General features: G+C 41.9%; 1 protein-coding gene across 1 annotated transcript in view; it reads left to right on the top strand.

Moving 5' to 3' along the window:
* LOC311438552 (uncharacterized protein) overlaps positions 1-20,769 on the top strand; it is a gene marked incomplete at its 5' end in the record, with an annotated part of 410,467 nt that overhangs the window by 232,234 nt on the left and 157,464 nt on the right. Inside the window, one exon of the mRNA XM_084523032.1 lies at positions 1,884-2,010. Within this exon, the coding sequence (XP_084379158.1) occupies positions 1,884-1,888 (5 nt within the window). The 3' untranslated portion in view covers positions 1,889-2,010. The remainder of the gene's footprint in view (positions 1-1,883; positions 2,011-20,769) is intronic.

Below are 20,769 nucleotides of genomic sequence, written 5' to 3'. Positions count from 1 at the left end.
TACTATCTGTTCAGCTGAGGATGTTTGTTGATGGCTGTCAAGGTACAGGAGAAAATAAACTCCTTTGAGGAAAGGCTTTCCAGGTGACAATATAGCACAGAGTCAGGCAAAGTCCTAAGGAATCACGCAGCCATGTTCAGGCACAGGAGCAAGCACATCTTGCTGGGGCAGCAAGGATCTGCCAAAGCACACAGGCACTACGTGATAGCCACAAGCCTTCATGAGTTGGAGAAATGGTACAGCATTTCCACTGATTGGAGACAGCAATTTCTTCAGAAACAGGGCTATGCAAACAGAAGAACTCTACAGAAATTATTGAGGGCATTGTAAGGCATTAAGGGACATTGTAGGAAGCTGGAATGGCTTTGTATGGGCAACTAAATTCCCCAGCTCCTGTTTGATACATTGCTTGAGGGCTATGTCAACAGAGATCAGATTTTTTGACAGATAATCCCCATCCCCTGTGTGCTGCTATCAAAACTGTGTCTGTGCTGAGGTGCCCAGCCTTGTGGAGGCATGGCAGGTGGAAGGTTTGTGAAAGTAGGTGGGATGTCATGTAACTGCATGATGGTAGGGCCAATACAGGTGTGCATCGTGTGTGTGCATGTATAATCACATTGGCATTCCCAGGCATCATAGGAAGATCTACAGGTTACACCTTCAGCAGGAACAGGGGACACTAGCTAGTACGTAAGAAGACTTCACCACCCTTGTCAAGTTTCATGTCTTTGACTTACATTTGTCTCTTTCTGACATGCTCTGGAGCCTCCTGCTCCATGGAGATTGCAGACTTTGGGTTGTTAGTCACAGCCATTAGAGGTTAGATTTTTTCCTCCAGTCTTTAATAAGAGCAAATAACCTCCCTTCAGTTGAAATAGATCCAGTCAGCTGACCAGCCTGTAGGCAAACATCAAGGAAAGGGCTGATGCAAGCCACTGGGTGCTGTAATTGCCACAGACATTTTTTTTGTTTCCCTCACTTTTTTTTTTTTTCTAGATTTTTTTCTTTCCTTTTTTGTTGTGGAAGGTCCAAGACCACAGGAGGGGAAATGGAGCAACCAGTGGTTCTCCTGGCAAAGCTACTCAGTGGAAGTGCTGTCAAATCACAAAGAGAAAAGTAGGGCATGCTCCCCTCCATCTTTTGTAATGAGGAGCTGAATTATGAATAAGAATGATGAGTAAAACAACTGCAATTTCTAAATCAATCCCAACAGTAATAGGATTTATTTTCCTCCTTTCATGTGCATGACTTTTCATTCTGATAGCCTGATTAGCATGAGACTGCCCATTTGCTCCTGTTTCTCACTGGTTTTGCAGCAGGAAGCAGGCAGTAGGGCAGAGAGAGGAGTGGGCAGCAGCACGGCCCTGCTCTGCTGTTTGGAAGCATCCTTCAATGTCACAGCAACTTTGTCAGACATCCAAAAAACATCTTGTGCAAAGTCAGGATGCAATTAAAGCCCTGCAAGGCTCTTTTGTGAAATCTCACCCATCACAGATTACACAATAGCCAAAATGCTCACCTGGAATATTCAGATTTAAGTTTCCTTGTAGAAGCAAAACAGAGGCTTGAATGGAGTGGGAAGGAATTCCCAACATCCTGAGGATATCTGAACTATCAATTATTCTTTCTTCTGATAAAAAATTTTGTCTCAGGACCAAGAAAAATCATCCTTCAAGACTGGTATGTCTGTTCCCACAAGAATTTCTGGCTGCATTGAATTAACATTTTCTGAAACACTTCTGCATTTTATGAATTGTTTGGTTGTTTTTTGATCAGGAAAAAAACATTTCATAATGTTTGTCTGTGAGATGTACAGATCAGTATTGTCCTCTTATTATCACTTTTCTGACTGATTCCACCCCTTTGTTTTTATTTTGTTTCAGAATGAAGAAATAAATAAAGTGGGGCTGTTCTACATTTATGCATTACTCTGAGTAAGGCCAGCACCTGAGCTCACTTCCATGGTCCCCAGTGGTGTTTCAACCAAGAAATTATGATGCAACAGATTGGGTAAGAGTTATTTCTAGATAGCAGTGTTATGTTTTATGAAAAGGTGGAGTAATGGCAGGGTTGCAGTGTAGTATTCAAACCTCTCAATATTCCTCAAAATAGATACATGAAAATAGCATATCATATTCTCAGTATGCCTCTGAACCAAATTCTGTAATGTCCATCAGAAGTATACCTTATAAATTTATGTTTCTTCTTATTTAAGAGGCACATACTTAGATTCTTCAACTACGTGTTTTATCAGGAGAAGATCAGAATAGCTCTGAACAGCTGTCAGTGCTGAATACATTATTTTTTTGCCAAATCTTCTACCAGCTAATTGGGGATACCAGGAAAAATTCTTCATGGAAAATCTCAAAAATATTTTTAAATTCCTTGGGGCATTAAACTGGTGTCTGTGACACCCCATTATTTAGAAACATAAGTATAAGTACACCATATTTTGGTATAGTTTTCAGAAAAATTGAGATGCCTTGAATATTTATTTGTTTAGCAAATATTTGTTATTTTCGTTAGTAAGGAGATTTAGCCTGCATCTACCCTGATCATTCTTATCCCTAAGAATAGGAAATGCACTAGCCATTATCTTATTGATGCGTAAAATGTACCAATACATGTATTCGTGAAAGAAATACAAATTACTTATTGTGAAATAATAGAATATAGAAGTTATATTAAAAATGGAGCTTTAGAGATGCATGCTAAATGTCAAAGGATTTGTCTAAATACTATAAATGTTGAAATTATGCAACTTAAAATGGTGGGCTTTTTAACAAAAGAAATCAGATTTATCTACAGGAATTGTAATTGCATAATGCTGACAACTTTGAAATAATGTAACTACGTAGAAAGCTTATAGGAAGATTTTAGGCAGTGGAATATAGTAGAAAAAAACATTGTGGTGGGTATCTCTCAGAAGAGCTCCTCTGTTCCCAGAGAATTTGTACCACACAAATATTTCCTTTTGGTTTGACCTCCAACTTTCCAAATTTCGCATTAGCAGTAGTTAAAAACTAGTGAGAAACTAAACCTGTTTTACACTGCAGTTCATAAATCCGCATCAGGCCTTCACAGTCAGGTTAATCTCTTTACCAGTGGCATCAAAGTCTTAGAAGCTGAAGGTGGAATAGATGGGGGTTTCTTTTCTGGTGGGCAGTGCAGAAGATATAGTGGGGGCACTTGGGTTTGGGAGTAAACTGTCCTGGCATCCCACAACACCAGCTGTGGTGGCCCATCACCTTCTCTTACACACAGCCTCATACGCCCGTTCCCTTCACAGGTCCCCTTTTGGGGCTGAGTTGTCCAAGCCTGGGATAACTCACATGCTTGCCCCTTTTTGCCAAAAGGAGAATAATAACAGGGAGTATTTTCTCTACAAACACTTCAGAAATCAACTATCAGCTGTCTTTCAGACTTCAGGGTTTTCAGTTTTCAAGGTGCTGAAACAAAAGACAAGTAACATCAGGACTGCAGTGAATGAACCAAGTGACCAGTCTGTCAGCTCTGAGCAGGCTCTGTTGAAAAAAATCTCCATAAAGTTTTTCACTTGAGAAGAGGAACTGCTGTTGCCCAAATCTAAGCAAGCCGTGCCCTCAAAATGGGCTGGTGACAGCAGGTCTAACTTATGTACCAGCAGTACTCATTCCAACTTCCTAATGAAGAGGTGAGTCCTGCAGTCCTGCCCTTCATGGGCCTGGTTCTGAAGCAGGCTTAAGTTATGAGGAATGCCAATAATCAGGGATTTAAAAAAAGAAGGATAGAGCAATGAAGGAACAGAAGCATACACATGTGCAGACTTCCACAGGAAGAGTTTTTTCAGTGTGGCTTAGAACAGCCTGTCACCGGGGTCAAGGAATAGATGGGAAATGAGAAAACCATATGCCAAGTAATGGCTTCAGCATTCAAGGCTGGGTTTTTCTAGTCACTATTCACAGGATCATTAAAGAAAGAAAGAAAGAAAATTTATTCATGTCTTTCTATCTCGTACAGTCTATCACTTTCATATTTAAGCAGTGACTCCCATATATGTGTTTGTGTTTACTAGAAACTGAGGTGACTAGCAGAAATCTGATAGTCTTTTTTATTATTAGGGCTTCTTGAAGTTTAAACTTCTAAATCATATGCGAAAAAAATATTAAAATAATACTATCAAAGGCTCCGTCTTTCGGAGATTCAGTTCATAAATATGCACTTTGATGGAGGAAATGCAGACCCTTTTATGCAGTATGAATGTCATCAAGGAGATATTCTCATGCTAATTATTACAGACAATTCGTGGCTGAACAGCTCTCAGATAATGTAAGAAATGGTGGGGGCTTATTGCCACATTCTCTTATTCTTCTGCTAAATCTCCTGTTAACCACTTTTTCACTAGCTCTGCTGTTTATTTGTGACTTTTCATCTCCGGGGAGGGAAAATGCATAGTTCAGAAACAGTTGGTGGGGATGGTGTGAGGCCCTAATGGTGCTAAGTGATCCCGGTGACCCATCCCTGGTCCAGGAGTTCCATTTCAGCCCTGTGTGTGCTGCTCCCTTGCAAGTGGTAGGTGTGCACACAATTCCTGCCTGTCTGTTTAGACCAAGTAATGGCATTAGAAGGGGCAGTCTATCCCAGTCTGTGGTGGTATCCACTGTAAACAACAGCTATGCTCAGTAAGAATATGAAATACCAGTTTTTGGCACAGGGTGGACAGAAGAAATGCATATGCATGATGAAGTGGGAGGATTACATTGCAACGACCCACCTTAAACAACTAAGTGCTCATTTTCATGAGCTTTCTTACTGGCATTTCCATGCCACCGATGGGATGAAATCCCAGCACTCTGCAAAGAAGATGAGAACATCACCATGCCCTCATCGAATACTGAGCTCGTAGCCAGAGATGTGAGCATCTTGAGCTGGAAGAGAAGTAGAAAATAAACAAGTGAGGAAAAATAGCTTAAGGCATAACAAGTTTAATATATTTTTCCTTTAACATTTGGGGCTAAGGAGGGGAGGGGGGAGAAGTGTATGCCAAATTTAAGGTTGATTGCCGCTGGCCATTACTTATGTAACAAACTTGCATTTGCCAGCAGTGCACAGGGCTGATTGACCTTGGCAGCGGTACATAGGTATTATTCTCGCACAAATCCAGTAATCTTTGGCAGTTTCTGCAATGCTCTAAGCAGAGGCAGGCTTGTCAGCTGCTAGAGTATGTTCCTCCTATCTTTTTGCCATTTTTTTTTCAAGAAGCAAGGAAAAACTAATGCTAGTTTCTGTCCATATTAAAGAATGTTGCAACAGGGCAAATCTTTTAATTTGCTGCATTGAAAGAGCAGTTGTGGAGCCAGGCAGCATGTAAAAAATGTTGTGCAGAAAAGCAATAACTTAAAATGGATGCTGGAAAAAAATGAATTTAGGTAGCAGAGGAGAAATAACTGGGGCTGAGCATTCTCACAAGGCTGTGATGTTCGTATTTCCTCTGGGTGGGTGCAGACTCTATTTTTTGTGCCATTTTGCTGTCAGTACAGATCCTAAACAGGATTCAAGAAAAGATGAAATGTGCATAAGTGTGAACCAGAAAATGTCAGGTTTCCAGGTCAGGGAACTTGCAGAAAAATAAATAGGGGGAAAAATCCTGTTCTGTCTGCAGAAGGGCATCTGCAATAACTGGCAGCCTAACCAGGGATTAATTACAGCAGCACATCACAGCCGGACCTGTGAGGATTTTACCACCCTGAGCCAGAAGCTTTATGATGCTGGTTGAGTCCCATTCTTTGGATGGGATCACAGTTGGGTTTCAGGGCATGTTCCTTCTGGGGAAGCTGAAACTCAGGACAGAGCTGTCCCATGTAGACCACGCAGAGGGACTGGGGTCTCTGGAGATTGGTGATGAGAGTTACCCAGCTGTGCTCCAGGTTTGTTTTTTTTGTTTGGTCAAATCCCAAATCTGAAAATAACCTGAAAAGCTCAGGTGAAGTTTTGTCAGATCCCTGGTTATTCCTTGACCTTCTTAATGAGACATCTTGGAAAAGCACATGAGCCAGTGTTGGGCCAGCTGGGTGCCCCTGGAAGAAAATCACAGGATTGCATTGCTTTGCTAGCCACTGCACTAGCACACAGCCACCCAGCTGCCCACTCCTCATCCTGCACTGCACCTTGGTCAGGGCTTTATTGTTTCAGCTGTAAGTGCCAAAAAGACCATTTGGTGCCTCATTCCCTTCAGCCTGAATAAAAATTACTTTCAACTAAAAAAGTATTTATACCTGAGACTAAGCCACAAAGTATTGCTTCAGTTACTGTTTGTGTCTGGTTTATGCTTTATACATACATAGGCAGGTAAATAGGAAATGGAATATGAGTTTGCTCACTCTTACTCTTTCCATCTGCTACTGGGGTCCTCGAGCATGGTGCAGCCAAGTCATCAAACACACCTACAGGGTCTGAGATGTGTATATATTAAGATTTCTTTTATATCTGCCTCCCTGGGATAGGGTAGGAAGACTACTTGATTTTCAAATTCATGTAATTGCAGATACACTTCAGGCATGAACAAGATCTTTTTTATTTAAAGCAGATTGATTTCATTTAAATATGGATAAAATCTCTCTATGCTATACCTTTCATCTTTGTTCAAAAAATATGTATTTTTAATCACCTCTCTTTCTGTGTCCAGTAGTGACTCAAGCGTCTAATTCTGTACTGGATGAATATTTAATTTGCAGTGTGATCTTGCTGTTGTTGCAGGTTCACCCATCCATTAGGCTTCTTGGGTGTACCCTCCTGAAGGATCAGAGCTGCCTTTTGTCAGCTAACCTGGTAGCCTGATATTCTGTCGTACTGTTACCAGGGGTGTAGCCAGAGCCTTGAATACAGACCCTGCACAACCAATCTGGTCCCTTGAGTTTTCCCATAACTTTTGAGCCTTCTAGCTGTCAGTCCCTCTTTGTCATGAGAAAACCTGTAACAGAGGCCACTCCCCACATACCAGGCTTATTTGTTATTTATAAATAATTCTGTTACTTATAGAAGTACCCTATATTTACCCTATATTACCCTATATTTAGGGTGGGTGTTTTGTTGCTGTTTTTCTGCTGAGGGAATGGGCTTTGCTTTTACATTTTCATGCAGCTATAGGGTAAGTACTTGAAGGAGAAGGCAAGATGGGGTAGTAGAGGAGGGTTTTATGCTTGAGCATCCACATCCTTCCGGATTCTGATCCTGCTAGCAGGTCCCCATGGAGGTTTCCAGGTCCACCCTGGAGAGGCAGGTTTTGCTGGGGAGCCCTTGGGCAGACCCAGGGCACGGGGCTTGACCTCAGCATCTGAGCGAAGGCGGCTAAGGGAGAGCACGGTTTGTGCTTGCACAAAGTAATTCTCTGCATTTGTACAGCAGTCGTAAAGGGGTGCCACAGGAGAGGGGTGCATAATCTTCCTTCCCTTTAAATTAAACCTTTTTCATTTTCTTTAAGCATATATTATATATTGTGCTTTTCTTTCTGCACTTTATAAGCTTCTATTTCTTTTGTATCTTAATAAGGACAGCAAAACTGAACTGAAGTTTTTAATATATTAAATCGGAAACCTAGACTGGAATGAAAGATAAGAATCCAATAACACCAAAAAGACACATAGGACAAAATCGGTTGTAAATGATTTATGCAGCAGGATTAGGAGGTTAAAAAGGCAAAATCTTTAATGTTCGCTCATGCAAGAATGTCAAATCACTGGTCTAAATAAGGAATTTGACAGTAATAAAACTTTAAAAGTGGACATTTTCAGGTAGCACTATCTGCCGTAATAGAGGTCATAAAACTTTGATCTAAGTATTTGCCAGGGATGTTAATGGCTGAGATGGTCACTCATCTGAACTTTGAAAATGTGTTTTATAACCTGCTTTAATAAACAGCTATTAATCCAAGGCATATTTATATGCCTCAATAAGGCCACGCTTCCTACGCTCGCCTGCTTTATCTGCTTCTCTGCAGTCCTTGTGTAACAGATGAGGGTGCCAGTATTCCCTGCAGGGCTAACCCTCATTTCCCTTCCACCTCGTGGAGGACAAGAGTTGCATGCAATCGTCTTGAAAGTTTGACAGGAGGGCAGTTTCTAAGCGCTGACGAAGGACACCTGTCCCTGAATGACTTGGGATGGAACTTGTAATTCTGTGCGGCGCACATGATGTGCCAGGAAAGCCGGGGTATTTAGCTCCCTGGAAAATGAAGCCTTCTCCCTGCCACCTATCATTGCTGAGGGTTTGCATCTGTCATGAACACTGAAGAGATGAATATGAAGCCTAGCTGTAGGCAGATCAAAAATAATGCCACCGATCCTGCTCACCTTCCAATATCCACTTTACGAATCGGAATACCAGCGGCGAGAATAAAAGCTGGGTTAGTGCGGCCTCAGGGCAGCGGGACCCTTGGCTCAGCCCCTCAGCCCGTGTCGCTGTTGGTGGATGGCTCCCGGCCCCCGGGGACCTCCCGGTGCCCACGGGGAAGGGACCCGTGCAGGGGAGCAAGAAGCAAGGCGCCGGGCAGCCCTGGCGGTCTGTCTGACAAATTAGCCCGTGCCCGCTTTAGCACGGGACAAGGGTGACATCGCCTGGCAGCGGGTGATAACTGCAGCGGCCCCCAGAGCACGGCGGGGACCCTCCAGCTGCCAGCCCGGTGTCACCGCGGGGTTTTGCCCCTGCCCCAGCCCCTTCAGGAGCTTCTCCCCATCGCGGTGATACCGGGAGAGCTTCCGGACCCGCAGCAGAGCGGTGCCCCCGTCTCAGGGGGGCTGCAGGAGGGGGCTGCCCCCCATTGCGGCACTTTCCCCATCCGCAATGGGCCACAGGTAGGGGTGGAAAGCAAAGAGGCAGAGAGGCAAAGATCCTGATTTCCACTTGCAAAATGTTCAAGGCTCACCGTTCCTACAAAAGCTCGGGAAACTCTTCAGAGAGCACAAGCTAGTTAGTCATTAAATTGGTAGTTTATTTGTTTTCCAAGAGAGATGGGAGGAAGGAGGGAGCGCGGGGGGGGGACACGTAGGAGTTGAAAGAGCACTCGTGTTATTCACTGTGCAGCCAGGAGCAGAAAATAAAGAGGCAATTAGAAGGTCAGAACCAGTAATAATACGCTGGCAACCCACAGAAGCCGTAGAGCAGGTGTTTGTTCACTTGGTGTTTTTCCTGCGAACCATCATTAAAGCCACATGACACCACCAGTTTTCATGCCATGATTATTTGCATGCAAATTTGACATCTTCAATGTGAAGACAGATTATATCTTCACTAATTTGGTCCAAGGCAAATTGTCACTATTTCCTTAAGAAAACACTGCTATTCATGAGGAAATTATTGAGCGCAAACTGAGTTTTTCATGAATTTAGCCCAGGCAACCAGACAGAATCATGCTTTTATTATTTACTTCCACTGTATAATCAGCTTTTCATTGGAGATGACAGCTTTCAGCCAAGAAAGTCCAATGTTTTTGTGTTTTTGTTTTTGTTTTTTTTTTTCCTCGGGAAAGCATGACAAACAGAAGGCAAAAAAAAATGTTGAGCTTTCCTTGGGGCTGAAGAAATCTTTTGGTTTTGCTGTTTTCCCTACACATATCCATGCATGTATCCAGATATGCTCCCCAATACGCAGGCAGGGAGCTGTGACCTCCCTAAGAGCTGTGGACCTGTGTGAAACCTTGTGCAGTGTTAGGGAGGTCCAAAAGGACATTGAGAAAAGGTTCTTTGGGGCTTGAAGTGGAGAAATTGGGGAAGAAATTTGCTCCAATAAGCACAGAACAGATGGGAATATAATAGCTTCTAATAGTTTATAATGATAGCTTATAATAATAGTTTTATGTATTTATCACACAGGTGATAGTCTGATAGTCATTCTCAGGCTTGAAATGGAAGTGGCATGTGGAGAGGGAGTTGCTTGATATTGGTCAAGCATTTCCATGGTTTTGGGGTGGAAAAGGCAGAGCTGCTGTTGCCCTGGTGAGCCCCAAGCCCTGCAACAAGTACCTGATGACCCCGGCTCTGTGCCTTCAGGGTGGGCATCACGGAGGAGCTTTAGTCACTGAGGAGTCGAGTCCGTGGCTTCTGAGGATTGTGTCCAGCATGTGCTTTGCTCAGCTTTGGAGCTGGAGCTCATGGCTCAGTTAAATACATGGTCATGGTTAAATACATTGTCATGGTGAACTGTGGGAGGGCAGGTACTTAAACCAGCCCTCCTGTACAAGTATTGCCCTGCAATAAAATATGCCTGTTCTCAAGGGCTGAAATGGGGAAAAAAGTGCGAAAACCTGCTGCTGCTAGCACAGCCTTTGCTTCCTTTTTTTTTTTTTTTGTTCTTCTGTGCCCTCACTCAGTGTTTTTTTTTCCATGTGTTCATTTTAAAGTGACTTTTCTTGCATACACAGTAAATGCCACCTGCCTACCCTACAGCTCCCATTTACCCACCTGAAATGGAAAGAGCCTTCTCATGCTTGGCCCTTCCATAAATCACCTCGGTGTTGAGCCCTGCTGGCCTTTGGCTGAGGCTCTGTGCATGGAAAGCATTGGTGCTGGTAAGCATCAGCTGCTGCCTCTCCAGAGCCTTTACATTCATTTTTATCAGAACAGACAGCAAGGCATTGATCTCACACACACACTTGAAATGGAAGATGGAAAAATATTAATGTTTCATTGTCTTCATGTTTAAAAGTGAAACCTTTTAAAGAAATGGGTCTTCAGCAAGGATAAGAGATGTTTTTCTTAACTGCATAGCAACAAGCTATAGCTGCAATTATTTATATCAAGTATGAAATTCCCTCAGTGCTTCATTTATTCAAAGCTATATTTCTACAAGGTTTTTGTTTTCACAGATGGCTAAGCTAAGACGCCGTCTTGGGCTTAAATATCTACACAAAACTCAGCAGTCCCCACCAACAAACAAAAATAGATTTACAAAAATCAACACCAAAAAAATGTGGTTAAACTTGCAAAGACCACTAAAGAGCACAGCAATATTTTAAATTAATTTAAAACGATGATTATCTACTGAGGAATGTAATGCAATTCTGTCATTGCAACATAGTATTAAATATGCCTTTATGGGAACCACTGATTGTCAAATGACAATTGTAAGTGGGATTTTTTTTAATCCCTTTACAAAAGGCACAGGTTTGTAATTTGATTCTGGCTCTTGTTCTGAGTGCTTTGCTCGAGGAAAGTTTATTATTATTGTTTAGGAAGGGAAAGTTAAGTGCTTGTAACCAAAATGTACACACTCAGACAATTCAATTTCCATGCTTTGTTTCATGCTCTTTCATGGTGAAAAGGTGTGGTTTGCTTTTGTTGTTGTTTTTCAGCCTTCTGCTTAGTTCAGGAACAGCACACGCTGTTTGCTCTTAGTGGGAGAGTCTTGGTGTACATGGGAAGCAAATTCTGCTCTGGGGCAGCGGAGCGCACCTACCTGGGCATCTGCTGCACTCATATGGGCGTGCTGAGCCCAGGCACCATGCTACCAAGCCATCCACGTAGGAAATGGCAGCCTTCATATTCAGCCCAAATCAGAATCCATTTGTTTTTCACCGTATCCGCTATTTAAGATGTTGATTTTAGAAGTAGCTAAAAGTCCCAGCTATTTCCAAAGAATTAATTTGGGTGCAATATCATTTTGCATTTGGGACATAATTGACTGCATTCTTCCCTCCAAAACATGTATTGCACTCCTGCATCAACAGTCTTCATATGCTACAACAGCAATGTGTTTTCCTACTGTTTTCTACCCAGCATGTAGTAACCCAGCATGTTTTGGTGATGTGCTCTGTTTCAGCTGTCTGTAGATGCCCTTTTTCTCAGGCCACCTCAGCTTTCTACCAAGGTGTTAAGAGCAACACAGAAACAGAATGGGTTTGCCCAGGCCTCAGAGACCACAAAGATTGTAGACTGGTAGGACAGGGGTACTGCTCATTGCTGTCTCTACGGAGCAGAGATACTGAGGAGGTGATTTTCATCAGATTAGAGATTACTTCCTCACCCAGTCCTATCACCAGCCTTCATTTCTGATGCAACATAATTGATAGAGTTCAGGAAAATTTTCATCTTTTTCTAGCACTGAGATCAGTCTGGAATGTGAGTTTCCTGAATTGTATACCAAGTCTGACAGGAGCTCCTGCACTGGTTATTTTGGCTCTGCTACCTAAAGATGCTGAGAAAATTGCTTTGCCTCTCCCTGGCTCATTTTTCTGAGCTATAATATTGAATTAGGGCTATTCTGAAATCTGTACAGGATAGAAAATGACATCTATGGACCAGGTAGTAGAAAAATACTGATTCAAAGCAGTGCTCTGCATTTAAAATAAAGTGTATTGGGAATGCTTTGATGTCTATGGAGGTGTCACACAACCTCTGTGCCAGCACCATAGTTCTCATCAGCCAGCACGAGAGTGCCTGCTGCAATCAGAAACAATTACTCACTTCTATTGCAGTTCCAAACAGAGAGAATAACGAACATTTTTCACCAGCTCCTGCCACATTATGTTTTCATATCAACCAGTCAATCAGAGTCTGTATAAAACAGCATGTGTCTGTTCATTAAGAGAAGAAAAAGTTGATTGGTACCAGAAGATGAGTGCAGAGTGATTTAATTGTAGCCCTTTGGCACATCTGCGTTAGATATATTAGGCACTTAGACACTCCACACTGACAGCAACAATGGGAATTATATTGGAATAATACAATTTTTAAAGCTGTACTTACAAAAAAAAAAAAAAAAAAGAAAAAGAAAAAACACCCTTTTGATCTCCGATTAAGTGTTCCAGGTAATTTCACATCATCGTTTAGTCTTTCTCCAACACCAGACTGAAAACTGTTAAATCCCCTCTTCTGCGGAAGCTACCTGATCTATAAATAAAGAATATGTTCTTACAAAGAGAGCGTTCTTATTGATTGGCAAGACGCATTGTTACCGTTTCATTATTCTTGATCATTATACGCTTCTCTCCTGACAGAATTTTTTTATTCATCACCAAGTTAGAGGGTTGCAAACTTTGCAAAGGCTTTCCCCTTCCAACCATACCTGTAGGGGATGTTGTCCCCTGGCCAGAAGCAAGGTTTAACCCAGTGAAATTGCTGGCAATGAGCTACAATTTTACTATTACATCTCAAACTCACCCTGGATGTTCTTAAATGTGTTTCTCGGGGTACCTTTACTGTCTTTGTCTTGTGGAAACTGTGAAAAGAGAGCCATGAGAAGAGAGCTTTCTGGAAAGATAAATTGTAGACTGCAGTTTCTTAAGAGATTGCAAACTCCAGGCACTTATTACCTTCAAGTAGAGAAAAGAAAGGCAGGTTAGACTTGTTTTCTGTTGCTGAGCGAGCATGATTCATGATCTTTTAAATAGCATTTTAGTTATTTCAATCCCAAAGACAGCCCACCTGGGATGCAGCTGCAGAGCGGCTGATCTGTAAAGGACAGCAGCTCGGGGGCTCTGGTGGCACCTTGGCGTGGATCAGCGCAGCTCCAGTGCCCTGCAGCTCAGCCTCCCTGCCAGCACCGCTTCTTGCCAGGCTGCTTCAGCATGGCCGGTACGTTTGGCTGCTTCTGTACTGCTCGTTTTGCCAAGTTCTCCACCTTACTGCAGGTCTCTGAATCTGCAGAGTCTCTGCTGAAACTGAGCACTCCTGACAAATGGGGGCATGGGCCATGGTGTCTGGCTGGCTGCAAACATTGAGCCATCTTTGTCAAGGAGCCAGCAAGCTTTCAAACCCTGGCCTAACAATCCCAAATGTGTCCTTATGAGAAGAGCATGGCTGAGTTTCTTTTATTGTTTCTATTTGAAACATATCCTGCACTAAAACATTTTTGTGAGGCTGGAAATTCTTTGCAGAACCTGCTAATTATTTTCACAATCTACAGTCTGCTCTTACATTTCTAATTGCAACTATTAATCCTCACTCATCTACATGTCCTAGATCTGTGCAAGGCAATAACGCATTTTATGCTCAGCAGCACTCTGCCTCTTTCCTCATTTGTCAAAAGGATTATTGTACAGTCAATGCTGAATGTGAGGAATTAGCTGCATAAACTTGGCCACTAAAAAGAATTCCTGTGTATTACCTGAGCATCAGTATGTAAGCCGTAGTTCTCTTCTCAAATATTCAGACACATCTCACTAAGTTTCAGTTAGTCATACAAGTGGCAAAAAAATAAAAATCAAAAATTGGAAGTGATTTGAATGCAGTTCCACCTTTGTGTCAAGTCAAATGGTATTAAAATTGTAGTTAATAAGGACTTGACTTTAGTCTCTTAATTCATATTTGGTTTTTAATCCATTTTAAAACATGGCAAGTATGATCTGTTGCTTTCAAAATGCGGTCAGGTATCTACCTACAAATATTGACTCCAAAGGTCTGACAGATATTTATAATTACCAAACACTCTTCAACGCTGCTAAGACAAGACAGCATCCCTGCCGCTGCATTTCGAGATGAGGAAGAGCAGTCAGCATAGAGCGGTACCCATTTCCTTTCAACTGTGTAGAAATGATGTGCTTTCCATTCCTCTCTTACAGCAAAGAAATTCCTCTTTTCTGACTAATGCATATTGTCTACCCAGGCATCTCTGAGTAGACAGATTTCAGTGAGAGTTGTTTGATGGTGAAATCTGTTAGTAGCTGCCTTATCAGAACACCAGCTGGCACTATCCCTACCATCAGTGCCAGAGACAGCAGCCAAATATTTTCTGTTGGCTAAGTATGAAGAAGTCTACTGAAGCATTCATTTATACAAAAATTTGGCCCATTATCTTCATGGACGGCCCTCAAGCTGCACAAAGGTCTGTTCACTTCTTGGCTTATGGTTATTCGCATTCATCATGCACTCTCTACAAGAAGACCACTGGGAGAAAAATGGCCTAAAAAGTACTTTGCTACTTGCATCCTGCCTATTGGTCCTAGCTGCATCATGGCCAGACACAGCCAGAGCCTACGTGCCCCATCGTTGGTGTGCAGTTGGGTTTCATGTTCACTTCTCAGGTCATGCCACAACCTCTGCTCTGGGCTGCTGCACAAATCCAGCACCATGTCCCAGCTCTAACATTTCGTCTGTGAGGCTCATTGAGATATGGGAGGGTCAGACTTCTCACATTCCTCTCCCATACCACCAGTCTCCTGGTTTCTCCTGGGGTATCCCTTGAGCAGTCTAACCCTTCGTTCCTCACACCAAATCACAGCTTCCTCCAGCAGAGACAGTGGGAATCCTCCTACCTGGCTGGCACGTGGCCTTCAAAGCAAGCTCAGCCCTTCCTTCAGATCAGGCCAGCTTCAGGGGTCAGTCTGTTGGACTCACTCCCAGTGGTCCCTTTGGGCTGTCTGACTTGGCAAGGAGGAGGTACAGAGCCACATATGCTGGTTCTCCTCTCATATTCCCACAAACAGTGTACTGTTTGGTGTGATGGGAGTCCACACAGTACTCTCATGGTCCAGTTCACTTGCCACCACTGCAAAATTGCTTCCAAGCCTTTGTAGTTGGGTTAAATACAGAAGGACAAAATCTTTTCCTTCTCCATTATCTGGTATAAACTTTTCCAGATGATTACTCTTATCCTGATAAAGCATGAAGATTTATCAGCCTCGGGTTTAGTATATGTGGTAGAAGTAATTGGGGTGACATATTCTAATGGGAAAGCCTTAATTGAAAAAGGTTTTACTCAGGAGACCAGAAAACAACCTCTTTCTGAAGTAGATCAGATCTTGCAAGAGGGACTGTGTGTTTTTTTCCTGTAACACCTGCGGATGTGCAGGCAGCCATCCAGGCAGAAGTGTCATCATACTGCCTGACAATGACTCAAGAGTAACTTGAAATCCAGCCGTGCTTTGCAGAGCTGCTTCTCTGCTCTATGTCTGCTTTCCTGTCTCACCCAAGCTGTTTAGCCACTTGCTTTCTCTTCCAAAAGGTGGCATTTATTCTAATTCTTCCTTCGTGCTCACCCCATTAAGCTTCCGTTTGCAGTCATCAGCTGCTGAAGCACTTGACTGCACCACTAAGCAAGCCTGTGTTGGGCTTGTGCTGGAACAGTCCTGTGCCCTTCTTTATCAATTTGCTGACACTGGACTGATAAAACTTATCTTCTGTGGAGGCTGATGCAGGGCCTTTAAAACAAATTGAAATTCTCAGTATGTAAAGATAGCTCTGTTCCAAGAAGCGAGGACTTGCACTGCTTTAGCCTGGTGTGGTCTCAGCCAAGGAACTGCACCCCAGGGCTGCTGGGGGAAATGCTGAAATAAGTCTGAAACACTGTGTTATGCTGCATCATATTAATTTATTTTTCATTCTAAAGTCTTTAGTAAGAGTGCCAAGAAAACTGAAAAAGAAGAGCACTTACCTGTATTTGAAATAGCAAATACAATGCTGGAGGCAGAAAAGTGTCTTCTGCAAGAGTAAAAACTCCTGTTGAATAAAAATCAGAAAAATAAAAACAAAAATATATAAAAAAAATAGGTATTACATTATTTATTTTCTTTCCCACCCACAATATATATATATATAAATTATTATATTTTTATTATATTAAACATTATGTGTATATAAAGTAGCAACGACTTAACACACAAAGGCTGGATGTAGTCTAACTTGTGAATTGAGTCCTGGATGTCTCCAAGGTGTGTGGTGTGCCAGAAGGCATTGTAATGGCCATATGTACGTCTCCCTTGGAATTCGTAAATCCTAGCTACCTGAAGCCCTTTGAATAGATGTAGAGGCCTCAAAAACATGCTGATGTTTGATATCCACACCAGTCCCTTAGACCCTATTGCTTTGACCATGTGGGGCAGACAAGTAAGCTGGGCACTATGCCCAGCCTTCTCCAGGACTGTCCTGGATGAACTGTTCATGGCAGTAGCTTCAGATGGAGTATAAACTCTAAAAGCTACTGTGCATGTGATCACACTCAGCAGAAGAAACTGTTTCTGATGCAAATGTAGGTCAAATCTGGCAAAAACTGTAGGTTGATATCCTCAGTAGTTTAAACAAGGTGAGTTGCAAGTAATCTGAGCTTCCAACAAGTGGGTTAGAGCTGGGTTAATTTTCCTCCACAGCTTGGCACCTGCACTGACCACCACTAAAACTGTCAAAGTGTAAAACTATTCTGTTTTAAAGCAGCTTTGTTTTGAAGACAGTTTGGAAAATACATGTAAAACACAAAACAAAACAAACAAACAAACCCACAGACTGTATGATCAGTCTTTTCTGTGACAGTTTTTTAATTTCCCCAGCTTTCATTGAACCCTTTCATTTCTCCTTTTCTTATTGTTCAAAAGCACTTTTCAGGAGAACATATGTAATATTTTAGTGTGATGACAGGGTAGCATGTTCCTGTAGGATGCTGCTTGAATTTGGGAGTTTCGATTTTCTTTTCTTTAAAGATCAGGATCACACCATCATTTTGTCTTTCCTGTTTCTCTGTGATAATGAGTATGTGAAGGCTGCAGTTTCCCTACAGCAGCTTTAGCTTCCTTTCTCGTTTATCTTTGTTCTGACCATGCATTCGCATGCTTTCTTAAAGAACAGGCAAAGCCCAGACAAGAAAATACCCACACGTGTGGGCAGACATTGACGCTGGTTTCCAATGAGGAGGAAAACCAGGTTCAAAAAAGCTAGCAAGTGAACGATGAGGACTCAGAGGCTATAAAGGAGAGACCCACAGATGATGTAGGGGCACCTTATAGTGATATAGGCTGGAATGGTTGTCCTTTCTTCTCTTCAACCAGAGGTATTTTCTTTTCCTTTTTTTTTTTTTTTTTTCTACCTGTGAGATTTATATTTGTAGCTTATAGCTTGTTAGTAGCATAAGGTTCAAGAGTATAGAAGAGTAGTTTTTCTCTGTGTGTTCTTTCCTGGCTTTTGGGTATTTTTCTCAAACCAATGAATCAACTTTCTGAGTTACTAGTTAAATCTTTCTTTCTTTAGAAGAAGTTTTGAAGAATAACAACACACAAACAAGCACAAAACCTTTCAAAGTACTGCTTATCAAGGGCACTACTGCTTTCCATCTTTGTCTAAGACTTTCTGGGCTCAATGGTCTAGACATTCTGTGAGTTCAAAGAGTGGAAGTATCTGTAACACAAGAAGATGCAAGGCTTTCCTTTTACTTTATAAGACACCTAAAGTAGGCTAAGCTCTTACAAAACTACCATCCTAGGGAAGGTGTCAAATCTGAGGTTAATCTCAGCGCTTTTCTTTAAGGAAAAACTTGGTGTAGATGTGAATTCAGAATTCCATCTAGAAGCAAAGCTTCTGCGACAGACCTGAGCTAGAACTGGCGTACTGAGAGTTTCCTCTTCTTTTTGATGTTAGTGGCTGAATGTGGTGAAATTTGATAGTTGAAGCTCTTACAGCTTGATCTTTAGGATATAGAGAATGAAATATCTCACTCACAGTGAAGGGATTCATGGCTTCTTGTTTAATGTATGGCAGCATGAGCTGTAAGTGAAACCATAATTTAAGAAAAATCCTTTTTCCATTGATAGGATCAGAGATTCTCAAGGTCTTTGCTTAAGTTGTAACAGTGGTGATCCTGTTCAAAAAGCAAAACAAACAATTCTGAAAAGGTGGGACTATCATTTATTTTTCTTATTATTTTTATAAATGCCATATTTAAACCAGAACAAGAACAGTGCCACTGTTTCTCCTTTAATTGGTTGTACTATTGATAGGAAGGCAAGTGGGTGCTCCAAAAGCAACTATATTAAACTTTTATGGAGCATTGAAGAGAGCCAAGAATTTTTTTCCTCACCTGTTGAGGAGGAAGAAATGTTGTAACTTCACAGCTGATTAAATTGATCTCATAAAATATTAAGCATGAGTAAACTGAGTTTCTTCAAACCCTTTATGGTTAGCCACTGGTCATCTTAGGTTCTTTGATGTAAGCAAATTGTTAAAGGTGAATTAAAAATACATAAATTGATCAGGGCTTAAAACTAATGGGCTGCTTCTTGACAGGCACGGTCCTCCCACATCTCCCAGTAGAGCTGGGGCAAACACAGCACTTCTGAAATTTCAGTTGTAGTAAGGTTGTTTCTAACAAGCTCGTGCATTTGAGGTTGCTCTGATAGCCCCAAAGGCGCAATACAGAGAGGTGTCCTGGGACATCACTGGGGGAATAAAACCAGGAAGGGTGTGTGGACAAACCCATGGGTGGAGAGAAAAGAGCTGGAGGCAGGGTTCACAAACTGGAGTTAGCTCACCAGGTCTGTAACATACAAAGACAAATGTCACCATGCTCCAAGCTGTTACCTGTGTTGTCTGGGTGAATTTGCATCCACTGCTTCTTCTGCTATGCCCCTATAGCACTGGCACTAAGGAAAAGCAGGACACAGAAGCAGAGCTGCTTGCAAAACCTCCACTTTTTCTCTGGCAAGTGAGTATTTGAAGGAACCATACTGAACCAAAGCTGAGATTTGCTGATCCTAGTGTTGGTTAAATGTGGACTGGCATTTAAATCATGCCTCCCCGCTTATCTTGACTTTCTAAAGCTTTTTCAAGATAATTCTGTGTATTGCAAGGTGTATGGAGATAAAAACTTAAACCCCAGAAAAGGCTATGTATTTTCCACGGGGAGAAACACAGGCATGGTTGCCATCTGGTTGCCAACCCACTTGATGCAATTGCAGCCCAAGCCCATGAAAGCAATTTCCAAAGGGCTGCTGTGACCTGCTCATACAGGTGCAGATTATCTGTGTAACAATAATGCCTAATGTCATTCTGGCTAGTTTAGGCTGAGCTGCACTGAAATGCAAAGTAAAACAAACAGGAAACTTGAGCTTTCATTAACAGAAATGTGAAGGAAGATCCAGAGAGGGTTGAATTCTTACCTGAATTTATAGCCCAGAACTCAGTTTAGCACCAGCAGCTTCTGATCTCCATGTAGGATGAGTTTTTTCTTTCAACAATACTTGCAATAGGAAGAAGCAGGTAGCAGATGATTGTGTATTCTCTTTCATACCTACTTTCAAGTTGAGATTGAAGGAAGCTCTCATTATGAGTTAATAGAAATAAGTTGCAGGAGAGATTTGGGAGGGGTCATTGTGAAAGTTAGGGGAAAAACATGTTATTTCCAAAATGTACTTTAGTTTGATCCTGGGGGAGGGGGAGTCTTTAATAATGCAAATGTGTGCAAGAAGCAATATATTTTTACATTTTTCAAATATTAAAGCAATATCTCTCTTGCTACATCAGGATTTTGTTTTTCAACACCAGTATTTTCTTTCATTTATCAACACAACCTATTTCTTGCTTTATTCAGTTTTTATTTAGATTATGTCTCACTTGCATTTTGAAATATTCCACACTGAAATCCTTTTTCTCCTCTTTTCTGGCACCTGTTGCAGAAATATAAAAATAAATCAAAAGCTAGAGTCTGTGGCACTTACAGGGTGATAAGCCTCACTTCTTTCCCCTTTTTGTCTTACACTTGCTGTGAAAATGTTGCTGAAATGATCTATGTTTTAGGACCCTTTCTGTAAGATAAGAGGAAAGGAAGAAGTGAAATTGTGAGATAAGAGCTGGATGTATTGCCAAATACATTTTCCTCACAGAACAGGGTAAGTTAGCAAATAGGAATCTTGGGTTTGTTGAGGTGGTGTCCTTCGAAATCCAGCTCTGTTATGTTTAAGAGAACAAATGGCTTCAGCATGTGGTACTTTGTACATGGTAGGGCTGCTGCTGCTGCTTGCCTTGTGGTTTGTCATACAGGGATTCATTGATTGATGCCCTGCATGGGCACTAATTAGTTATGTATGTGAATGAGGGACAT

This window comes from Aythya ferina, assembly GCF_964211825.1.
Source record: "Aythya ferina genome assembly, chromosome: 6".
Taxonomy (NCBI): Eukaryota; Metazoa; Chordata; class Aves; order Anseriformes; family Anatidae; genus Aythya; species Aythya ferina.
The sequence above is the reverse complement of the archived record's forward strand: the minus strand, read 5'-3'. Positions and strand labels throughout refer to the sequence as shown.